Source organism: Miniopterus schreibersii (assembly GCF_964146895.1).
Source record: "Miniopterus schreibersii genome assembly, chromosome: 6".
Taxonomy (NCBI): Eukaryota; Metazoa; Chordata; class Mammalia; order Chiroptera; family Miniopteridae; genus Miniopterus; species Miniopterus schreibersii.
In genome coordinates this window covers 16,506,910-16,530,695 of record NC_138107.1, presented here as the reverse complement: position 1 = coordinate 16,530,695, position 23,786 = coordinate 16,506,910, and the positions used below count along the sequence as shown (strand labels likewise).

At 39.4% G+C, this 23,786-nt stretch overlaps 1 protein-coding gene across 6 annotated transcripts; it reads right to left on the bottom strand.

The window, feature by feature from the left end:
- Positions 1 to 2,302: 2,302 nt before the first annotated feature.
- SLC25A27 (solute carrier family 25 member 27) lies at positions 2,303 to 23,703 on the bottom strand. Of its 6 annotated transcripts, none has more exons than XM_081140349.1 (9): positions 23,375 to 23,695; positions 20,732 to 20,923; positions 18,652 to 18,736; positions 17,993 to 18,115; positions 15,724 to 15,836; positions 15,289 to 15,373; positions 11,090 to 11,182; positions 10,207 to 10,309; positions 2,303 to 2,471 (listed from the first exon to the last, which is right to left on the bottom strand). In XM_081140349.1, exons 1-9 carry the CDS (start codon positions 23,478 to 23,480, stop codon positions 2,403 to 2,405), a joined length of 969 nt encoding a protein of 322 aa, XP_080996475.1. In that variant the 5' UTR covers positions 23,481 to 23,695; the 3' UTR covers positions 2,303 to 2,402. The 6 variants fall into 6 exon arrangements, with proteins under 6 accessions (XP_080996475.1, XP_080996474.1, XP_080996476.1 ...); XM_081140348.1 differs by lacking the exon at positions 2,303 to 2,471 and adding an exon at positions 3,527 to 6,883 and having other exon boundaries at positions 23,375 to 23,703; XM_081140350.1 differs by lacking the exon at positions 2,303 to 2,471 and adding an exon at positions 4,085 to 6,733.
- Between the last annotated feature and the right edge of the window lie 83 nt (positions 23,704 to 23,786).

Below are 23,786 nucleotides of genomic sequence, written 5' to 3'. Positions count from 1 at the left end.
CCTGTAAATGTTCACAAATTAAACTGTTTCGTATATACCTGTACAATAAAGAGTATTCTCTATAGAAGCTGGGGAAAAAAAAAAGCTAGACTTTTACCCATAAACTCATCCTTGAAAATTCAATTCCATTTTCCAGATGGACTCTACTTGTCTCAATCATGATGTAAGAAAAGCATTTGATTTAAAGATATCTAGCAAGATCTAGCCGAAATCTTGCTTCTTCATGACTCTACTATCCCCTCCTTTTACACGTTTGTTGTATTACCTATCGCGTCTTGCAACTGTTTACTATTTCTCCCTTCTACCAGTGTGGCCTTCTTGAAAGCAGGAGCTCTTCTTTATTTTATATTCTCAATGCCTAGCACAGTGCGGGACTCTCAGCCCGCACACAATAGATGTTTAACCAAAGAAGGAGGAGCTAGCCTGGCAGTATGTTCTTCACAGTGGAAGGAAGGGGTTTATTATAAAATGGTCTCACTATCATTTGGGATTGTTGGAGATTTCAGTTAATCTTTTTCACTTTAAGCAGTGTAACGAAACTCCTACAGAGACCGACCACAGGGTTGTAGATATAGTTAGTGACTTCTGCTTCCTATTTAACTTGTCCCCCAACTTCTTCCATGGCTCAAGGCCTTCAATCCTGGCTGTTGAGGTGTATCGTGTGGCCACTTGGGGCCCTTTTCTCCCATCCTCCCGGATATTTCCAGTGTCCCACCTCTTCTGTGTCTGGGATGGGTAACTCTACTTTGCTCTGTCTTCCTCTGCTTCTGGACAGGCAACTAAAAAAAACCTCAACCATTGCAGATTAAGTGAAGATTAACTTCGGCCACACCTTTCTGATGCTTTAGTAAGCAAAATATCTTGAGTTCCACAGCAAATAAAAAAACTTCCTATTAGACTCAGAGGCCCTTGGCTTCAGAAATGGTGAGAATGGAAATAATCTTATTCTAATATGAATATTTCAGAGTTAAAAGAAAAAAGATAAGGTGAGGGATGAAATGTGTCTGAGAGGTATTGGGATCCCATATCGTGAGTTAAATAATTTTTATGAAAGCAAGATGAAGGGAAGCTGGGCAAAACAGATGACATTTTATTCTGTGCCATCTTAGACCTCTCCTTTATGAGAGAACTCGAAGCAGAAACACAGTACACGTTAAAATCTGTAGTTTCCACACCACTGGTTAGCCGTTTAAAGATGCTTACTTAGGAAATTACTATTCAATAAATATATATTTAAAAAAATTATTCAAGTGAAAAAAATGCCTTTCATAGAGAATGAGAAGACAATCTAAGATAAAGTATATCCAAACCACGTGTCTGACAAAGGACTTATAGCCATAACCTGTAAAATACATTCAAAACTCAACCGTAAAAAATATCCAATTTGAAAAGCGGGCAAAAGATGCGAAGAGACACTTCACTGAAGAGAACAAACAGATGGCAAAGCAGCACATGAAATGGTGTTCAGCATATCAGCCGTCAGAGAAAACCAAAACCACAGCTGTATATTACTACGGCCCTACGATGACTGGAAACTAGTGAGAACATCAGTACTGACCAGGATGTGGAGGGAACTGGATCCCTCACATCCCTGTGGGAATGCAACACGGTGGAACCACCTTCTGAAAAGTAAGTATGTACTTGGCATATGACCTTGCAATCGCAACCTTGGGCATGTGTCCCAGAGAATTGGAAACCTAGGTTCATACGAAAACCTGTATGTACATAAATGTTTATGAAATTGAGGGCCAAGAATAGAACCTTGAGAACAAAAATTGAAGAATTTGTCAGTAAAGAAACAGACAGTAGAGACTGAAAAGTAGTAATGGAAAAACAAATGATAGGAGGGAACAGTGTGGAAATAAAAGAACGTGGTATCAGAAAGGAAGGGACTAATTCTCTGATGCTTAAAGTAATCCCCATTTTATTTGCCTCTTCTGTCCTCAGCCAGTGAGCTTGTCCATCATTGCAATTAACAGTTATCCATCCTTTGTAGTCGGGGCAGAATTAGATTAGTAGGGAGAACTGGATTAATAGATGAATTGGATTATGTGTAATTTATTATATATATAAATTTATAATTTATTATAAATTAGTAAATGTATAGTGATAACGTATGTGCATCCTTTCCCTAATATAAATGTTTCAGATCTGACATCCTAAATTAAGCCAGTTTCTTTTTCACTTGTAAAAAGTGAAGATCAGTATTTAAAAATCATCTCTAAATGTTACCATCTTAACTAAAAAGTGCACCAAGATAAAACCACACACCAGGACAAAACAAAACCCTTAACAGCCAGTTAGGTGACTTAAAACATTTATTTTAAAAATCAGAGTAACGCACTGTATTTACTCACATATATTCCTGTTTGTTACCAGATATTTTCAGCAAATAGACATCTTTAAGCATCTTCATCTGCTTTTATCAAACCTTCAATGTGGATCCTGCTGCTGTTGACAATCACAGCAGCCTGTTGGGGGCAAAGTATGGGGAAAGGAAAATAATCATGTATTCCTCAAAATTCAGAAGTAATAAAATTAAAACACTTGATTGGGCAAAATGTGCAGCTGGATGGCATCAATGAAGGCCCAAAGAGTGATAAGTTCCATATACACTCTAAAATGAATATTAATATAAAGTCACCCCATCAACTCACCAAATATATCATTTAAAACTTTCAAATTCTAGATTTTTGTGGAATAGCTATTAAACTGATGAATACGTCTTTAAAATAATAATTACATATGTGTAAACACACATGATCTTGAGAAAGTGCAGTTAAGCACTTAATATGGTTAAGAATCTCATGAAATCAAGTGTTACTGACCCAACCTAATTATTCTGACGTTAGGAAGAAAACAACAAATGACTTAATCATGTGTGCATACATGTTTTTCTCTCTCCATGCTCCAAAGATCTCTGAATTCAACCCACACCTCCTAACTGGCTTCTGTTTGAATTGTGTAAGGGAAACAGATGCAGCAGATGGTCCTTGCCCGCGGGTTCATTCTGCAGAGGGGAAGCAGGCAGACATCCATACATTCAGACATGCAGCCGCAGTAGGGGAGGCGATGGGAGCGCCGGGTGGAAGGTGTCGAAGTCCTCGGAGATCATTCTAGACGTGAATGTTGGATTTAACCAATGAAGTGAGGAGGAATGGGTGGTGGTGATGGGAGGGAAGTCAGGTGGAGAGCAGAGCACAAACTGCATGAAAGGCAGCCAAGAGCATCTCTAGAGAAATCAGCAAGCAATGCATGTAAAAGGAGGTAGAGTTCAGGCAGGCAGTGAAACACCAAGGTTAGAGAAATGAAGTCAGATGGAGAGGTCCTTGGATGTAGTACTAAGGATTTAAATTTTTACTGTGTATAGAAAGGAGTCACTGAAGGTGAGAATTTGTCAAACTGAGTTGCCCAGAGTTGTCTGAAGGAAGACTGCTACCCTGTGGGTTTCTGGGTGAGACAGGCCAACCATATACCAAGTTTGTATGATACCATTTTTAAAAAATCTTGTTTTTTTTTCTTTTTTAAAGTTTGTGTTATACTTTAAGGCCTGAGTAAACCTTTCCCAATCTTGAATTATGAGAAATTAAATCCAGGGAAAAACAAATCCCAATAAATATTTTTAATCCTACTTTTTTTTCCACATGGCACAGGTATAATGGCCCCCTTCAAGTACCTGCAATTTAAGTTTCTAGAGTTCAGTCATTTCATCTTATGGAGAAACGGAAATCAAGCGAAGAGAAGGAAACTGATCATAGTTATACTTTGTCAGAAGTAGAATCCCAGTCAGATAAAGGTCTTTAGAACCCACGTTGTCTTTCTTCCACATTACCTGGCATTTAATAATAATATATACTTGTTTTGTAATTGTTTTAAAGAGTCCTGGTTTCATTGGGGAGAAGAGAATTGAATATTCCTCCCCCCCGCCTAATTTTTTTTTAACCACAGGTATTAAAATCAAACCTGTGGAGGTCCTGAGGGGGTCTATTTTCATTAACAAAGAACACACATAACTATTTCAATTGTTAATAAATGGTTGGGCTTAAAACTTTGAAAATGACAGTTTTGTGTTTTTTTTTTTTTTACATTTAAAACCTCCTTGACTTTGTTTACTTTTTCTTATCAAAGTGAAAGAAATTTCTGACTAGTCTTAGGATAGGGAGATTCTTAAAATAATGAAGACAAAAATTAATTGATTCATGTTATAACTATAATCAACTTTTGTTCAGTACCTAACATCAAAGAAATGCTACCAATGAGAGCTACATAAAAACAAAACTTAGTCTTACCACTACTAGTCACTTATAGCAAAACAGGATTTGAGAAGTTGATAAAGACATTATCCCGTACTAAAAGCAAACTTAGGAAATGTTACCTCTTTGTTTAGATATATATGCTAGTTCACTTATAAAGAACAAATAGCTATATAATTAAAAGTAAGAATATATATATTTTTCCATGAGGGAAAAAAAATGATTTGAGAAAAGATGTGGAGATTAAGCAAAAGAAACTTAGGTGTTATGTGTTATCAAGTGTTATACTGAACTGAAGGTAAATACTAAATGTAGTATAATAAGAAAGTGAGATTGAAATGGTTATGCCTTTCAGTATGGACACAAATTACTGAACTTTTTAGTACTTTCTATTTACTGTTGATTATTTTGGAGAGGAACAAGATGATTTCAAGTTGGTGAAAGTAAAGCAAAGTTCCAGAATACATTAATGGGTGTGATTTCATTGGAAAAGTATGAATGTAATGGGCTATATGTGTTTAACACACAGGATCTGGTCAGAGTATGGAGGGTCTTAATGTTCAAGCTAAAGCATGGTGACTCCATTCTAAAATTTATGCTAAAGGCAATTCAAGTTAATTTAACATGTATGACAAAAAAATGCCATAAAGAAAAATCTGTACAATAGCTGTTAGTTGTACTTAAATCTGTATTTTTATCCTGGCTCTGCTACTAAGTAGCTTGTAAACATGAACAACTCTACTTCTCTGGGCTTTAGTTTCCAAACACATAAAATGAAAGGGTTAAACCAGATGATCCCAGAGAGTCAATTCAGGTTAAAATAGTCCAATTATTCATGTTGAATCCAGATACCAAGGAAGAGTCTCAGTACTTAAGCAATGTTTTCACCCTGAGTCCCTCAAGAATAAAGCTGAATAAAATTTTTATGGTCCAGTCTGCATGTAGTTCTTTTGATCGAGTCTTTACTTATTAAATACTATAAAACTCAAAATAACAAAAGTTCCCCAAGTGGTTCTAATGCAGAACACTTGGGAATTTAATAACATAATATTATTTTAAATGTATTTACCAACTCAATGCATACAGACTGACAAATGCAATGGGAAACTACACCATCTGAAGATTTCATGCAAACTGTACAGAAAAACGATAAGCAACTATAAATTAGTACATCACAGTAAAATATATTTTAAAGTACACTTCCCCTCTTAAATGGCAGTGATTACTCATTAGTGCGACCACAGAACACTTGTAAACTTTTTTGTCCAACAGCACCCATGCCCATGGTAACAACTGTTCAGTTGGCCTCAAGGTCTTTCTTGGGCCTGGACTCTAAGTTTTCCTATTTTGACAGTTACAGTCTCCACCCATCACTGTAGCCATCCATCCAGACATGCCCACCGTCTGGTGTTGGGGGAGCAGGTGGATATGGGTGAATCTCAAAAGCTCTCTCATCTTTCTAAAATTAGAAAATGGACGTGATTCAGGGATTGGAGAGAGATATAACTATATCATAGTCAGGTTATACTTATCATCTTTGCCAGGAAGCTTTGTCAAACTGGGTAAGATTCAGGCTAGGGACAGCTTCAGTATGGTTTCTGAGTTCTCTCGCTCTCTTTCTAGGGTCCTCAGTGTTAGCGAAAGGGAGACAAGAAAGGGTGCATGTCAGGACTGGATGGCTTAACCTCAGCCATGCTTTTAAAATGCCACTAAAGGGCTTACGATAAGTTGCTTTATAAGAAAGATCTATGCACCTGCACTTTAATCAAACAAGTTGTATTTTTAATATATTGAAGTTTCTTGAGAGCTAGCAACAAATCCAAGTTGTAACAGGATATTTGACAAAGTAAATACTCTGTTTTCATCAAGATTCAGTCTGTGGCTGTCAGGAGGCCCTCAGCATGTGCGTGGAGTGCTGACAAATGAATGCAGACCTAACAATGGGGCACTGACAGAAAGCAGCTTCTTCCTTCATCCAAACATCCTACCAACTTGACTTTTTTCATCATCCTGGCAAGAAAAGGTACATTAACTTCCTTCAACACTAGGGAAATTCAAAGTGTTTATTCATGAATTTTCATTCACCTCTCTTTAATTAACAGTGTGTACACTTTAACAACAGAAAGTGAGTTATCAAGTTCCAATTGGAAAGACTGATGTAACAGGTAAAATATAGTTCTTCATCACTCTGTATGGATGTATTCTTCCCCATTCTGCTGTCTACTCCAGGTCTGAGATGCTGTCTCCCTCTGGCTCGCCTCCTCTAAGCAGGCTCTTCAGCATAAATAACACCTCAAAGGGCAGATCTCCCAGGGTAATGTCAGGACTGCATTCTTTAGGAAGTGCTCTGCTGGTCTCACTGGGTGGCCTATGTGATCCAGCCAGATTGCTTCTGCACAAAGAGGAGTCAAAGGGAACTCCAGAGAAAAAGAAAGTGATGCCCCCTATAAATCACAGTCTCTGAAGAGCAAGGTGTCTTCCTAAAGAGGTAGAAATAATAGGGGGTGTGTTGCAGATGCCCATATTTCAATGATACTGAACACTGTATCTTTAAGGGCTTAAAATGGACTGACTCCACTCATCTCTCTGATCTTTTCATAAGTAAGCCAGAACACCAGTGACCAAGGGGTCTGAAAGATTAACCAAAGAAGTTAGTGCAAATTTCAAAGCAATTATGAATATTCTACATGCATGCATACACATCTTTGAATGACCAAGTTGTTTTGAATATGCCTAGGCTGAAAACAAATATTTTTATCTTGCCTTTGTAAAGCACTCTATAACTCACAAAGCATTTTCGTGTTGTGTATTTCTCACAGAACATTTTCATGTTGTATATTTTCTCTGAACAATTTACAGTTGACATCCCTTTTATACAGATGAGGATACTGAGGCTTAGCCATCAAATGCCTACTAGAATGTTGTGGATCTAGACCACAGGCTTCTGGCCTCCTTTTTAGAGCTCTTTTTACTGCACATTTCTGCCTAAAGGAGCAGGCTCAGCATGCCTGAACTCCAGGCTGGCTCCTCTATGTGTAGTTTGTATATGGAGCACGACAAGGAGGCACTTACGGACTTGCAAGTGAAGATGAAAGAATATCCTGAGAGGTCACAAAACTAACACCTCATGTATCACAAAATGGGTATAAAAATTCACATTTAATAGAGAAGAGCTTCCTGCTCAGAAAGATTTGACTAACTTGAGTGAAGTTATAACTGTGTCAGAAGGAATTATATATATAAGGGAATGAGGGTTATTTGACAATAGAAGATATAAATGCTAAAAACACAGGGAAATCAGAGTAAACACTGGACGTAACCATTAGAGAAAGGGTGTTTTGGATCCAATTCCTGTCTAGTTTGGTTCACAGGTGATGGGTAATGTTGATCAGAGAGAAACTCTATCAAACTAGAGAAATAAGCTTAAGCAATTAGATTATAAAATGTATTTGGTTAAGAAAGTCTATAAAGCAATATATGTCAATGTGTTTGGAAATATTAATATGTTACACTGGTAGACTGAGAATTTACTAAAGAGTCGATTTAGGAGACCACATCTGGGTCAGTTAAATGTATAAACACATAGACAAAATAAGAATGCGAAGCTGTGATGATATCAGATTCTTGTGACAATAACAATAAGATGAACCAAGAACATAACTGTAGTCGGGTCGAGGAGCAGAGGTCTTAGTTAAGAATGGACTATGCAATTACTCCTAATTGTTCTGGTAATTAGACTTCTTCCTCATGTTAGTGACACAACAACCAAACTATATGTAAATGAAATGTATATTCATTAGGGACTGAGCAAGCCGAGGTCGTACTGCCTCTACCTGGTGGAAGGGACTGGGACTGAGTTTAGCTGGGTTTTGAATGGAAAGTAAAGAGGGAGACCACATAGCCAGAAAATATGTGTAGTATAGAAATGGGGTACACTGAGCCTCTGTGAAGGAGTATATGTGGGTAGGACATATTTACTAGTTTTTTCCTCATTGGCACAGTTGTACCAATGAAAATAATCCAAGTATATATGAGCCCGTGTTGTCTTCTCTGGCCTACCCACTGCCATAACTCTCAGGAAAAGAGCAGAGTCCTTCTCCAAGCCTATTACTGTGGAACTGAATACATAAGGGCTCTTGGGTTGATAGTCTTTAGTATTAAGTTTACAAATAGCTCCTCCTTATTATTATTATTCTGTGTTCAGCAAGCAATCTTCTGATTGTAACTCGGCTCCCCTTATTGCTTCAATTAAGGAGGAAGCAAGCTGTCCAGAGGACTTCAGCATCTGAACCACTTGCTAAGTGTGTCTCAATGTGGTTGAGGTGATACTGCAGTTTGCTCATCAATTTCAGTGAGTTCAGCTGAAGTGAACCTGTATTTGCAAGGCCAGTTATCTTGGACATACACATGAGTCAGGTTCCTAAGGTCAGGGTCATGAATTATGGCAAATCAACAGGGCAATGTCACCCTGGTGATCTTTGGTGGTTAGCCAGCCTGTCTCTGGTAACAGCTCTCTATCACTACATACTTTCTCTTTTTGTTTAAAACTTCTATAACTAGCTGTAGGATCTTCAGACACTCAGTGTACTGCATTATTTAGGGGCATGGGTTTAGAGTTGAGCAGACACTCAGGATACTGCATTATTTATGAACATGGGTTTAGAGTTGAGCAGTCACTCAGTATACTGCATTATTCAGGAGCATGAGTTTAGAGGTGAACAGTCAATTCCTAGCTCTGCCACATACCAGCTATATGAACTTGAGCAAGTTTTTAATACTTTGAGCCATGGTTGTCCCCACTATTACACTCTAGTCCAAGCTATCGTTATCTTCCATCTATCACTACTCCTAGACTTTTCTGGAACCCCATGGCAGCCAGCTAGTCCCCTTACTCTTACGGATCATGGGCGCTTCCCAATCTGGTCCCTGCCTCTCCCTGGCCTCACCCTGTGCCACTCTCCTCCACATCTCTGGGCCTTCGCCTCATGTTTTTCCTTCAGTTCCTTGAACTCATGAAGTTCTCTGTCCACTCCAACTACTCTGTCCACCTAGAATGTTCCTTCTGACCCCTTTTTTTACTGGGCTAAGCAGTACTCATTCCTCAACTCTCAATTCAAAAGTCTATTCTCCAAGGGTTTTCTCAATCTTTCAGCCAGGCTATGCTCACTGGCCATATAGTTCCACAGTACCGTGCACTTTCCCCTACCGCTCATGAAGTCTAGTTTTTTATTCTGTGTTTGTCCTCACCTAGACTAGAAGCTCCAGCACTGGGGCAGGGGCTGAGACTTCTGTTCCTCCCAAAGCCCGTACTGAGCAGGCCCTCGATATTATAAAGTATTGATTGTTTGAATTTCTAAACTCACAACTCAGCCATTCTTTCAAATATTTTCTAACTTACAAAATACCTGGGTACTTTGTTTTTGTTATATTTTTATGTCTTTTAAATAAGTCTGTCTAATTCTACATATTGGTTTACTTTAGTAAAAAACAACACCTAAACCAAATAAAAATGACATAATGCTTTCTTACTAAGAATGGGTAAGGCAACATTTGCCATCAAAGTAACAACTTTTGTTTGAAACAGCAGCATTTGCATAGGAATGATCCCTAGTATTGTATCAGTATACCTGTCCAGAACTAGATATTTTGGCTAAATAGACTACTAAAGGCTTTATATTGCAGAAGAATCTATCCAATGGCTTTATAACAACAGAATATCAAACTATTAATTTCTGGAGGTAACTAAATTATTTTACTTTAATCTACCAAAGAAGGTAATAGAACTCTGGGGAGAGGTAAAAGAGAACAAGAAAGATAAAAAAGAAAAAAAGAACTGTGTTTTGGGAGCAGGGCCATGGCAGAAACCAGAAGAGAAAAGGGAAAATATTTATAGATAAAAAGTAATTTAAGTACAAAGAAAACCAAAACAAAGGAAGGCAAGACCTAACTTTACCATTCGCAGCCAAGATGGAAGGAAGCCTTTGTACAGACTCATGAACCCTTCTCCTTGGACAGCCTGAATCAAGCAGTCAGTGGATGACTTATACAAAAGTCCCCTAAAAAGGAAACAAGACAATTCTATTAAATTTCTTGTGTGTACATACATGTATAAATAAAATATAAAATTAAAAATAGCCTAAGGAAACTTACTGTAAGTTAAATTATTTCCTGCTAGTTTAGAACAAATACTACTTGTGGTTCTGTATACAGTAAGTCCTCACTTAATGCTGATAGGTTCTGTGACTTTAAGCAAAATGATGTATAGCAAAATCAATTTTACCACAGGCCAATTGACAGAAACAAGAGTTAAATTCCTACGGCATCTCATTGACATTAAAAGGAAACAATGCTGAGTGAATGATACTGTCTGAGGACCTGCTGTGTGGAGATCACCTCTTTTGAGTTTGAAGGTATTTCCAAGGTTGACTCTTCTGACTCATCCCACCCTTGGTCTTATACTCAGAATTCACTCTACCTGATCTCTTTCAGAGAGAACGTACTGGTTTAGGTCAAATCAGATTCTCCGTGTCACCTGCAAGTCATAAGCTTCAGAAGAAAGTACTCTGTAAATTCTCAGCAGAGTATGTTTTCAAAACCTCCTTGAAAACAATAAAGTCACGATAAGTATCTTGTGTCTAAATAATACGATTGTTAAATTGGCTTATTTCCCCAAAGGCACAGTACTTTGCCATCAGCCAAAGAGCAAGTAATTGCATAAAACCAATTTCCCTGCTGCGCACACAGACACACTTCTGTTAAGAACAAACAAGGGGCCATGTCTGAAGAGCGGCGTTGTTACAGGTGCCCAGGCCTGCGCACGGGGGCGTCCTACGCACCTGCCCTGCGCGTCTCGCGGTTGATTCATTATTCGGCTTTTGATGACGTCGGCTGGTGTTCCCAAAACAGAAGCTACCAGTCCAGAACATAAACTAAAAATGCAAATAGAGGAAATCAAATGACGATGTGCAGCCGTCTCTAAATTTTAAGAAGAGGGAATTTAATATTTAGAAGCAACAGAACGCTAAATAAATTACTGTAATGTTCTTCACAATAATGCTCTTTTAGCACTAAAATCAATGCTAAATTCGTTAAAGAATGTCAGTCAACTATACACTGAACACCCACTGAGGGAGGCGCTCTTCTAGACAGGGAACAAGACGATGGTGAGATCCTGCCCTCGAGGCACTGACGGTCCACGTGGGGAGAGGCAGAGGAGAAGTGAATAGTTTCAGATGCCAAGTGCTACGAGAAAATGAAATGGGGTCATGTGATAGGGAGTCACTGGGTGACAGCAGAGAAGTAGTGTCTATGTGAAGACCTGGAGGAAGAGCTGTGCAAGCAGGAGGAAGAGCACAGTAAAATCCCCGAGTCAGGAATACTCTTGGCGTGTTAGAGACAGAAAGCAACCAACGTGGCTGTGGCATCCTGAAGGAGAGCCCCGCCAGATGAAAAACTAAAGCAGGCAGAGCTCAGCCCATGAAGGCTACGAAGGAGTTTGGGTTTATTCTAGACATTCTCTCTCTGCCCATTATGCTCTAACAATATAACTAAGTGATAACTAAGTGTAGTTCTCTGCACTTAACACACTAACCAACACCTCCATGCCTTTAATTCTTTCATTTGGAATGCCCTGCACCCCACATAATTGGAAACTTCAGTTTTCTCCTCAATCTATGCTCAGGCACAAGGTCTGAGGAGTTTCTGCTTATCCCTCTCTCTTTACCCAACAAGGTTAATCACTCCCCGTAAAAGGCTTCTTGTCAGTTACTCAAAAGAGGCAAAATGGGTGTGGTCAACCTACTGTCCTGCACAGTAAATCAAGAGCATGGAAGTAAGTGACTGAAAAGTGGACAACAGTGTGGTGATTTCAGGGGTGGAGGTGAGTGGGGGAAAGCGGAAGAGGGCATCGAGGGGATAAATGGTGATGGAAAAAATAAAATAAAACTTAACATTAACTACTTAAAAAGTTTTCCGAGAGAAAGGCATCTGAGGAAAAGAGGAGGGGTCAACCTGATCACAGAAAACAGAGGCCCATGCCCCAGAAGGTGGCAGCTGAGTCCAGGGACTGGGATCATGGGAGCCTGGAGAATGGCTTATGTTTGCTAATGGAAAGTTAGAAAGGAAAATCGTGTAAAACTTTTATGTCCTTCGGGCACATCAATACCTCACAAAGATAAGGACCACTGAGCTCTCTGAAGCCTTAAGGCTCTGTGGTAGGAAAGCTGAAGCTGCCCCAGGAATCTTCATACTCCTCTTACTCTAAACTGCCACTGCAGGAAGTGCCCAGACTCTTTCCACCTGCTTCAGATCAGGACTTAACATTCAAAGGAAAGGTCACTTCAGACCTACTTGAATTCAAGAGAAGGATTCCATACAACCTATTTACATATTACAGCAAATGACCTATGTGGAAAAAAGTATTGTATACATATTCTGGTAATACAGACTATAGCTCTTTTCATATTCTTTCCTGTTGGTTCAGAGTCTTTGAAACTCAAAGTTTAATATCATTGACTTTAATATACCTTTGTATTTTCACACAGAAATTTCTTAACTAACACAAAATATCAAATTGTTTTGAGGCCACAGTATGATCTGGCTAGACATCTTTAAAAAATAAACATTAAAAGAGAGCAAATCATGTATTGAAAAGGCATCAAGTGAGATGGCACCTAGAGTTGAAGTAAGAAGATAGAGCAATAACAGGAACATAGATTTTGCCAAGCTACTTATAATGGGCATTGGTACTTTCGCTACTGACGTTTATCACTCCTTGCAAGTAATACCCTAAAATGAGGCCCAGGACACAGCTAGAGTGAAAATGGACAGAGGGACTGAACAAGTCTCCTCTTCTCCCTAGGAGACAAGTGGCTCTCTACAAGACTAGTTTAAAATAATCCATCAGCACTGTGTCAGAATGAGCGATACTCATCAGGATCAACAAAATAAACATGCTCAGGTTTTATCTTCACACAATGGAGATTGACCTTTGCACAGATTTACCTCTTAATAGCCTCATGATTTTACAAAAAGAAAAAAGGGGATTATCCTGATCTTTACGTTCTACACAATTTCCTGACCATTAATTCAACTTCCATCTTTCTTGCTACCTGCCTTCCCATCTCACTAAAATTCTAACCATAGTCTTCTACTGCTCTTGCCCCGTCCCGGGACTTCCTTTTATTTACACCATTTTTAAAAATTGTGCTAAAATATAGATAACATACAATTTACCATTTTTACCTTGTTTAAGTGTGTAGTGCAGAGCTTACACTATTTTTACTATTCTCCTTCACATTAAACTCCTTTCCCCTCAGATGTTGATGGCCTGTGTAAAGCTCTCTGACTGTAGAGCTGCAACCCCTTCACGCCTCCATAAGCATTCACTTTGTCCTATGACACAGTATCCACAACCTTCAGATCACAAAGCACTGTTTACCTACTTAGATTTGAGTTCACAGTGAGCAACTTTTGAGCTGCCTCACATATTCATACCAACCCATTTAAAAACCTGATCCAGTGGGTGGAGCTCAAAAATGAGCCAAATACCAATCATCCCATTTTCTCAAAACCTGAATTAGAGAAGAATAAAGCTAATATATTTTCACAGATTCAGGGCTGGAACATTACAGCTAGAAATCTTAAGTCTTCCCAAAAAAGACTTAATCTGGGAGGTGGAGTAGTACACGTGAAACAGATTTACTAGTGCTGGGAAATCTGTGAATCTTAGGTGAGAAATGTGGGATTTCAAAGACCCTTTGGGTAGAAAGACGGTGTAAGAGAAACAGAGATGATATCACTGTGGGACTTTCGGACAGACCTGAATAACCTGCTCCCAGAGTACAGCATACACTGGAGCAGACAAGTATCTGGGAAGATAAGTCTCACGATGACTTGACGAGGTAGAAACTAGTGAAGAAAGTCTCACAGGTAGAGGGGACAGCAGGCACAAAAATAGTGGAGGAAAGTAAGTAAGGGTGACTACAGATATAATGCACATATTTATAGGGATGGAGGTAAAAGTGGAAGGAGCCCTAAAATTCTCAGTTTTCTGTGAAAGAGGAGGCTGGACTATTTGTAGAGAAGGTATGGTACAGAGAACACACCTGGGTGAGAGTTTGGAATGGGAAAGAACAGCAAGCAAAGACATATAAAAAGATTGCCACAGCAACACTAAAAACACTTATTTTAAAAGAGGAGGAATGAAGAAACACTACCCTAGGAATATTTAGTTAAGGTGGACCTGACTTAGGAATCATTTTTATCTATATCTAATGTCTCCAAATATCATTGGTTTGACACTTAATTTACTTTTGGGGTTGTCTAAATAGCATACAGGGTTCTAGAATTTGGAAACAAGATCAGAAGCTGAATAAAATCACTATAATGTTAAGGACATTAGAGATCTAGAAAATAACTCACTCTGATGGATATTTGAAACTGTGTTGCAAAGAGATTAAGGTACATACTGCTCTTTTCTGGAATGCTCTTCTTCCTGTCTCTATTGCTCTTCAAAACAGGTATCTAATTCTGTCTCCTTTGTAGGTCCTTCCAAGTGGTTATTACATCTCCCTCCTCTGAACTCTACAGTAACTAGTCACTTTCTTTTAGCATTTACTGTACAGTGTTTTTATGCTTGTCTTGGTAAACTTTCTGGGAAGGAGTTGGGTTTACCTTTTGTACTGATTACAAGGGCCTGCACTGTGCCTTTAACATAGAAGATGCTCAAATATATCTGTTCAACTGAGCTGGAGAGTCCATTATCAGAACCTGAGCCTGGAAAGGCCCCATCAAGGTGCAAATATTTGGGAGGTTTAATAGGAAACATTCTACAACTTTGCTTCTGTCTTCCCCGTTTTAACTGCAACAAACTTTAAGAAAATTGCTCTTTATAAATGTACTATCACCTTTCTCTAAGTGTGAGATCCCTAGATTCCCAAGCAAAAGAGATAAAAAGTTCGAGTATATACCACACATGGAAGAAAAGGTGATCTAAAGAAAAAACATAAAGCCTAAAACTAAAACAACCACTTACCTAGATAAACTGTGAGTCATGATATTCTCCTCAAGTGACGTATTCAATACCAAGTAGTGTTTCACTGTGTCATAAGTGGTTAAATCTAGCAACAGAAAGAAAAAGAAGGCTGAAATTTATTTATTCAACAATGAATGTCTTTTGAATCTCAGAGGAAGGTAGGGGCCAGAGAGGAGACCTTAGAAATAATTTGGTCTTTTATCTTTATTGTCACAATTTGCTTTTTTTTTTGATAATCCTTTTCATGTATCACCATACAAAAAAGTGAAAATGCTCTAGGGGAATTCAATATTCAATTATGATATTACAACATAAAAGAAGACTGTTGCCAATATATATTACTAAAAATAATAACATTTTTCATTTTCCCGGAGGTGAGTACTTACAATGATTAAGGCTATTATGCTTCTCAGCATTCAATGAAGTTTCCATTACCTCCCATATTCACCAGCGCTGCTCTTTGTACATTGGGTACCCAGCCTGCCCAGAGCCCACGTATTCCTCCTTCAGCTAAGATTTTTGCAAATGCGTGATGCACACCGCGAAATCTAAAGGAAAATAATAATGAAATGTAAAAACTGCATGCATTCCTTTGTATGAAATGCAACTAGATAAGCTTTGCCTATAGCTTTTATGATTTGGAGTAAAATAATATCTTAATTATCCAGAATTGTTAGAAATTAAAGCAATCCACGTAAGTCTAATTTCCAGGTAAACTTAATAACCCTTTAGAAAAAAGGACAACATTTAATTAAACATTTTTAATGGAAATATTTATAAACTGTGTCATACTTCTTAGATTTTTGAACGGATTAAAATTCCTTTCTTGATATTTTATATAATTAGGGTACATATTAATTATAGGAGGGAACAGTAGTTATCATACCTCTGGGTTCCTTTCACTACTTTGTGGGAGACCTGTACTTTTTGTAAATATCACCAAATAACAACATAAAGAAACACTGATCCTCATATGTGAGGATCTCATAAAAGAATATTTTTAGGCCAAAAAGTATGAAGGACAACCTCATCATAAGAGGTTTTAAAATAGAATACTTTTGGCTTTATCAGAATTTACTATTTGATTATTATTTTGCTTATTTTTTATACCCAGATAAAAAATGGTACCAAACCATGAACCAAACCTGGAAATCTCTAGTATAAAATAAAAATCTAGATTTTATATAGTTAGAAATACCTGGAGTCAAATGCTACCTTTCCACTTACTAGCTGTATGGCTTTTGCTCAGGCCTTACACTCTCTGAGTCTCTCTGAAAAGATAATACGGTATTTATTAGGCATGCATAATTGCTGTGATGCCAAATGGAAAGTTATGCTCACGAATGGTCAATGTAACTAAAATTTATTAAGCTCTAGACTTTTTTATATACATAAGGTACATTTTATTTCTGAAAACTCCATGGAAGTGTTTATTATTATTCCAATTTACATCTGAGAAAACTGAAGCTTAGAGAGGTTAAGGAGCCTGACTAGGGTTACAGAGTTTGAATGTGGTAAAGGCTGGATTTGAATCCCAGGTTGTCTGATCCATCCCAAGATTCATGTTCTTTACAACAACATTCAATGTTTTTTATTACTACAGCAAATCAAAAAGTTCCAACGTTAAAGATGCGAGAGGGGGTAAAAAAACTGAGGCAATCAGTTAAAAATGCAGATATTTCTGGATCCCAATAGTTAGTTCTCTCCCTGTATCCAACCAAGGCAACATCACTTCTCCCTGCTACTGAGTAATTAGATGTTGCTGCCAGAGGACAAAGTAGGCCCTGGGATTCTGTGAACTGCTTGGTTAAATCAGAGAGGTTCCCTTTTCTCCTCTGTGGTGCATGTTCTTTCCCAGCCCAGCCTCATTTTCCACTGAGTCAGCTCAGGGAGCGGCAGAGCAGAGAGCAGCGGTCAGGAGTGAACTCCCAAAGGAGGCCCCAAACCTCCCCCCGCTCTGGCTCAGCCACAGACCCGCAGTCCTCAGAGGATTAGACCCCTTCATACTCAGCTCAAGGCATCCTGCACTTTTCCTCTGGGAGGGGTCTATCTACAAGATTTTGCTCCTTTCCCGGGGAAACTGGTAAGCAGTATTTTTATAAATTGTTGAACATGAAGCCCTTAGAAGAAAGGCAGAATTCGATAATATAGGGCAATGCAATAGGATTTTATATCACAAAGGCATAAGTTTAAACATTCCTTAAACTTGGTAAAAAGAAGAGGAACTGGATTAGGGAAGCGGGAACCATTTGCAAGGTCAACTCTGCTATTTCCCTTCTTTCAGGGAGAAAGGGAAGGAACCCAAGCTTTTGGCACCTATGAGCCAGGTAGACCTTCTGAGACGGTCCTTTGTAAAGACAGAGAAACAGAAACTAGACATGTTAAGTGACTTCCACAATAGCAAGCCATGATGGCAAAACTGGGACTCACAGCAGGGCAAACTTGAATGATCAAGTTCTTTACATGGCTGCCTGGGCTGGGAAAGCAGCACACACATATGCCTGTAGCGAAAACGTAAACCTTATCATGCAAAGAGAAGCTCCATCTCAGCTCTCCCCTTAATGGATACAACTTCAAATTACAAGAGTCGGAATCAATGTCTTTACTGAATGTCGAATTACAAATATGCATACATTCACTAGGTAAATGTTCAAAATATGATGGTAGCAAGGGTGAAAAGAAAGGTGTCACTTAGAGCACTTACCGTAGTGGTTTCCCTTCGAGTTTCCGTTTTCCTTCCATCTGCATCTGAACCTTCACTAGGTCCGTTGGGTTGGCTAAAAACTGCCCAACCACGCCAGCGATCATCCCTCCAATCACCGACTTCCTGATTATAGAAGGAGATACATTTTTAAAGGTTACCATTAATTTCACAAGTTCTGTGGTAAGTAATATCACGCTGGTATGGCCCCTGCATAAGAGCATAAGACAAAGCAAGGAACAGACCCGAACAAATCAGAGGAAAGTAGGTGCTTTGTCTGTTTACGGAGGGAAAGGTTAAAAGACCACAGAGCTGAAATCCAAATAGTCTGCTCAGGTTACACATTGGTGGGGCAGGAGTTTGAGCCCATCTCTGCCTTATCCTAAAGCCCAGGATTTCTCAGTAGAAAAAGGAATAAAGAAGGTACTCTAGAATAGTTTTTAATATTAAAATGTTAAATAATATACACAATTTTATATACATATATACATTTGTATACAAAGTGTAGTAAATGCTCAACTATTTGGACTTATATTGTAAATATTATTTTAAGCCTGTAAACTTGAGGCAATTTTGGTACAAATGCACAATTTTATATACCTAATGGATAAAACATTAAAGCCTTAGGGGCAATAGCATATTATTTTCAAAACAAAACTTACCAAAGGGGATAATGCTTATCTTCACTTTTGCCAAACACAGCTTCCCGGAGATGTTCGTATGTGACCATTCGACCTCCAGAGTACACTGTGTAAGAGATCATGGAAAAGGTGGACTCAGCTCTATGTTTAATAAAGGAACAGGGCATTCTGACGTGGCCTGGGTCTTTATCTCATGCAGCTATGCTTCTGACACGTGGACTTCTTGATGGTTCTCTACATGGCATGCCTTTTTCAGCCTCAGGCCTTCTCACATGCTGTCTGATCTTTCTTGAATGCACTCTCCCTCCTCTGCTTTGCTAACTCCTTCCAGTCTTCAAAACTCAACTTGGAGAACGACTTTTCCAGAAATGCTCTCTGACTTTCCCTCCACTGTTCCAGGCTGTCAGTGGCACCTGCCAGGCTTCCCCTCTGTTCTCACAGAACCACACAGGCACACATCTAATACGGCATTTATCCTACTGATTAGAGATTAACTTCATTTTCTAGCTCACCTTTTCATCAGACCATGAGCTTTTCAAGGTAGGTTTTCATTACTCTATATGCTCTAGTACAGAGCTGGGTACACGGTAGACATTTTCATTCAATGAACACATACAACTTCATTGGATAATTTACTACAGTCAAGTGTCAAACATATGAAGCTTAACTATAAAACCATATGTTGTCATCAACAAATACAAATGAGAAGAAATGAAATTCAAAACAACAATGGGAAGCAAAGGAAAAAATCTAAAAAGAAGATTGGAAAATAAAGATAATTAAAATCAGCACATGATATTCATATAGAGAGATTTATTGATATTTCAGGAAGTTTGATGAAATATTTTAAGATATTAAAAAATGTAAAAAATAACAACAGTCTCTATGGACACTTCTGGATAGCTGTTTTTGTTTTTTAAATTTTTATTTTTTTTAATCCTCATTTGAGGATATTTTTTCCATTGCTTTTCACAGAAAGTGGAAGGGAGAGAGACATCACATCACATCGATTGCCTCCTGTACATGCCCCTGAGGGCCAGGGATTGAGCCTGCAACCGAGTTACAGGCCCTTGACTGGAATCGAGCTCAAGACCCTTCTGTGTCCGAGCTGATGCTCTAAACACTGAGCCAGATGGGCCAGGGCTAGATAGTTCTTGCTGAATGCACTCTGATTTACTCATCTGAAGAACTGAAGCTTTCAAAATAAGATGGTAGTTACTCCTGGGCAGTTCTCTGATCAAGGGTCCCTTCAAAGTTAAGGAAACACTATGAATGTAGAGGAGAAAAATCCCACACCTACCACCTTTTGATCTCCTGTCCACAAGCTAAAAACTCAGCAACTCCAGTCTTTGTGAGTGCCACTCAGGAAGGAGAGCAGAAAAATGTTCTCATTGGCTGTAATGTACTTACGCCTATTTTCCTTTGAGAGTGACTAAGGCCCACATAGCTAGTTAGGTAGCCTGAAGACCTGAGGCAAAAAGCACCTGCTTTGCATTTACTCTATTGCCAGGGCTGGATAGAGTTGTCCTTGCTTTCTGCCTTCAGAGTAGTCTGGTTTCTAACATATGGGACTGAGAATGGTGAGATTTGGCATTGTGGTCAAATATATTTTAATTTTCAAACAACACAAAAATTTTTAATTTTGTGTTTAAAGTTTCTGTAGTGGAGAAAAACATCAATTATATATTTTTTCTTTCTTAAACTTGAAAAAAATTTTATCAGGAAAATTTTGAAACAGAGAAGTAGAGAAAATAACACACAACTCCCTCAATATCTATCAGTAAGGTTTATCAATTATTAACATTTTTGCCATTTTTGCTTTATTTATTTATTTATTTATTTTGCTTAATTACTTTCAAGTCTATTATAGGCATCATGATAGTTCATCCCTAGATACTTTTATATGTATTTCTAAAAATTTAGGGCAATAATTCCTTAATAACAATTGGTAGTTAATTTTCTTCTTTTTAAGAGACTATATATTTGTTTATAACATTAGTAGGAAAAACTAACTGGTTTTTGGATATAGCTAAACAGAAAAGCAGAGGAGACAAACACAGAAATCATAACAAACTTACCAGCCAGAATCAAAGATAAATACCTACGTGTCTGTAAATGGCGGGTGTCACTCCTTGCCAAAGCTTTAGAAAGCCTTCCTCTTGGACAATCCCTAGGGCTGTGCGCACCATGCCCCTATAGGGCGTAGACTCTCTTGCAATGTCTCCCAGCCGAGCAAGGGCAGCTTCTCCTTGCATTTGGAGTCGAGTTTTTGTGAGATCGAGGGGAAAAGTTGCTAACAAAAAACAAACAAAATGAGGGGGAAACCCATAATAATTAGACAAACAAACAAAAATTCTAAAACCACAGGACTAATACTTTAGTCACCACAAGATCAGTGATTCTCAAATTTTAGAATACATCAGAATCTGCTAGGAAATCAGTTGATTCTTACGCACTCCCAAATTTATAAACAACTGTACGAAAGCACCTCCAAATCACCAGGGTAAAAGTGGCAAGCCTCAGGTTCTCTTTATTAAGATATTTCAGTCTAAAATTTATTTTTGTCCTTAATTTTGGCTTTCTAATCGTTATAATGTCAGGTGTCCATATTCTGTGAGGTCCTCTCGACTGCAATTATGATTAAGATCCAATGTGACTTTTAGAATACTGTGCTACCTATGCTAGGTTCTTAATAAATGCCGGATGAAGCTGAATTCTTCAATTTCATGGGTGATGTTCATGTGCCGATGAATCACTAACCTGTTGTTTGAGATATAGAAGATGCAATATGGAGTTTATAATGCCATCATTTATATACGAGGGCGGCATGCTCATAGTCCTCCTATTAAAAGCGCGTAAGATTTATGCATGGCCTTCTTACAAGTATCAACTGTACTTGAAAATTTTTTTTCTAATGATTACATTTTGAATTAGAGATAGACCTTTTAGCTTGAAACCGAGTGAAGCTAACTAGTCCACATTAGGAAGATCAAGCTCACAACTTTATATACACAATGTTCCGAATAACTGAGATAACCAGATTCAGGTAAGTTCATGAAAATTATTAACATTACATAAGTCTTTTCAGTGACTACCACCTGATACAAAACCGTAGCTCTGCCTTTTCCAAGAGAAAATGGAGTGGAAGAGAATATTAACTCTTACCACTGGTCTTTGGAAAAGTTTATATCTTGCTGATAGTTTCTCTAAAACAGAAGTAGTTTACATATAGAAAAGCCAAGTAATGCTTTATTGAAACACGAAATCTGAAAAGTCTTAAGACATAGGAGCCTCTATATGAGCATAAGTTATGCCTCTCAAAATAAATCTGTTTTTCTTGCTGGTTACTTAAATAATGCTTCAGGTTCTGATCCTAAATTGTTTTGCACTCAAAACCATCTCATGTATTGATTCTCTCTGCCTCCCATTCCAGCCCCCTCACAACTCTCCACAAATTTTTAACAGAAGAAATGTTCCTTTACAAAAGCTACCGGTCATGGGGGGAAACATCAGTTCAAAAAACAAACAACTGGGAAATATATCTAGTCATTCAGCAATCTGCTTTTAGTTTTTTAAAAAAGTTGATCAATTTTATTTCAGTAAAAACAATGAATCAAAGTAGTTCTCCATCAGTTTCGGGAGGACAGAGAGAAAAAAGTAGAGGGTCCAAAGGGCAAGGGTGGAGGAGCACGAAGGGCAGAACAACAGATCATGTGCTGGCTCTGCTGGAAATACAAAATAAACTCATTGTAGAACAGGACAAACATTTACAAATGGTATCACATCGGAGCAGTTGCTTTTTGTTTGTTTTAAATGGGCAATGAAAGGGTAACCTTAAAATGCACAGTGAAGGCTTCACAGAGAACAGTAGGCACTACTCCCAAAATCCTTGGAAGAAACACCACCTGCTCAGGCAAGGGCGTCATCATTCTGCTCTGGGTGGCCTCTGACTTGCTTATGCAGATGTACCTGTTCACCTCAATGCTCTTATAGTACTTAAAAATACCTTCATTATAATAATGCATGTCTCCCCACCAGCCTGCAAAGTGAGGGCTGGGTCTTTTCAACTCTATCTCCAGTCTCTAGCATTGCAGTAATTATAATAACATCACCGTCATTGGGTGTCCTGCCTTGGATTTAGCATTTATATATATCATTGCCTTCTCAGAATCCTGCAAGGTAAGCACAGCTGTATAGACGAATTAAGCTCAAAGCGGTCAACTGGCAGGTGCCGAGTACATGCTCAATAAATGCGATAGGTTCGTAACTAAAGTCACACAAGTCGGTTCCACAATTTGGACCCCAAAGACAATGATGTAGTGAGGCTGTGTAAGAATACAGATCACAGGGATGAGCTCAGTCAGGATGGAAAGTGGGTTGTGTTTTTCAAAACGTCATCCTCACGAAAGGGAAAACGAGTCCTCTACCGGAATGACAGCTCGGGAAGCTTCTCCAAGGACATGTCTGGGCACAACTGCACCCCCCGAGGGAGACGAAACTGGAAGGCAAAGACCTCAGCGACCTCCGATGCCTCCTCCACACGAAGCTGACCCGGCCCCTGCCCCGTCGCACCCGCGGGACACGTGCGCAAGGAATGGGCACAACCCCGCGGGCCGCACGCCCCGGGAACGAAGCCACCGCCTGTCCCCTCCCCTCCGCCGCTACCCCACCCCCGCCACCCCCTCGGGCCCAGGGTGGCGGCTCAACGACCGGCGGAGCGGCCCGGGCGTGGGCGGCCGGGTACCTAGCTCGGCCACGGAGGCCGCGCAGCCGGACAGTAGGAACTTGCTCGCTCGGGGCCATCTCTGGGCCAGCGGCAAAAGCCTCTCCTCATCCTCTGGGACCGACATTCAGCGGCAGGACAGGACGACAATGCACCCTTCCGGCGAGCGCCCCGCGCCGCGCCTGGCGTGCCGCCCTGCCAGGGCGCCCCCGCCTCAAGCGACGAAGGGCACGGCGGAGACCATGAACCGTGCTCGGCTCGGCCAGGCGGGCCGGCCCACCCGCAGCCTTCCTGGCAGCGCCAGCCTGGAGCGGTCCAGCGAACTGAAAGCAGGAAAACAACGGGAGCCCGCGAGGCTTCTGGGAAATGTAGTCCTCCGGGCTCCGCGCCTCTCGGGCCGCGTTCTCTGATTGGCCGTTAGAGGGGCGCTCGC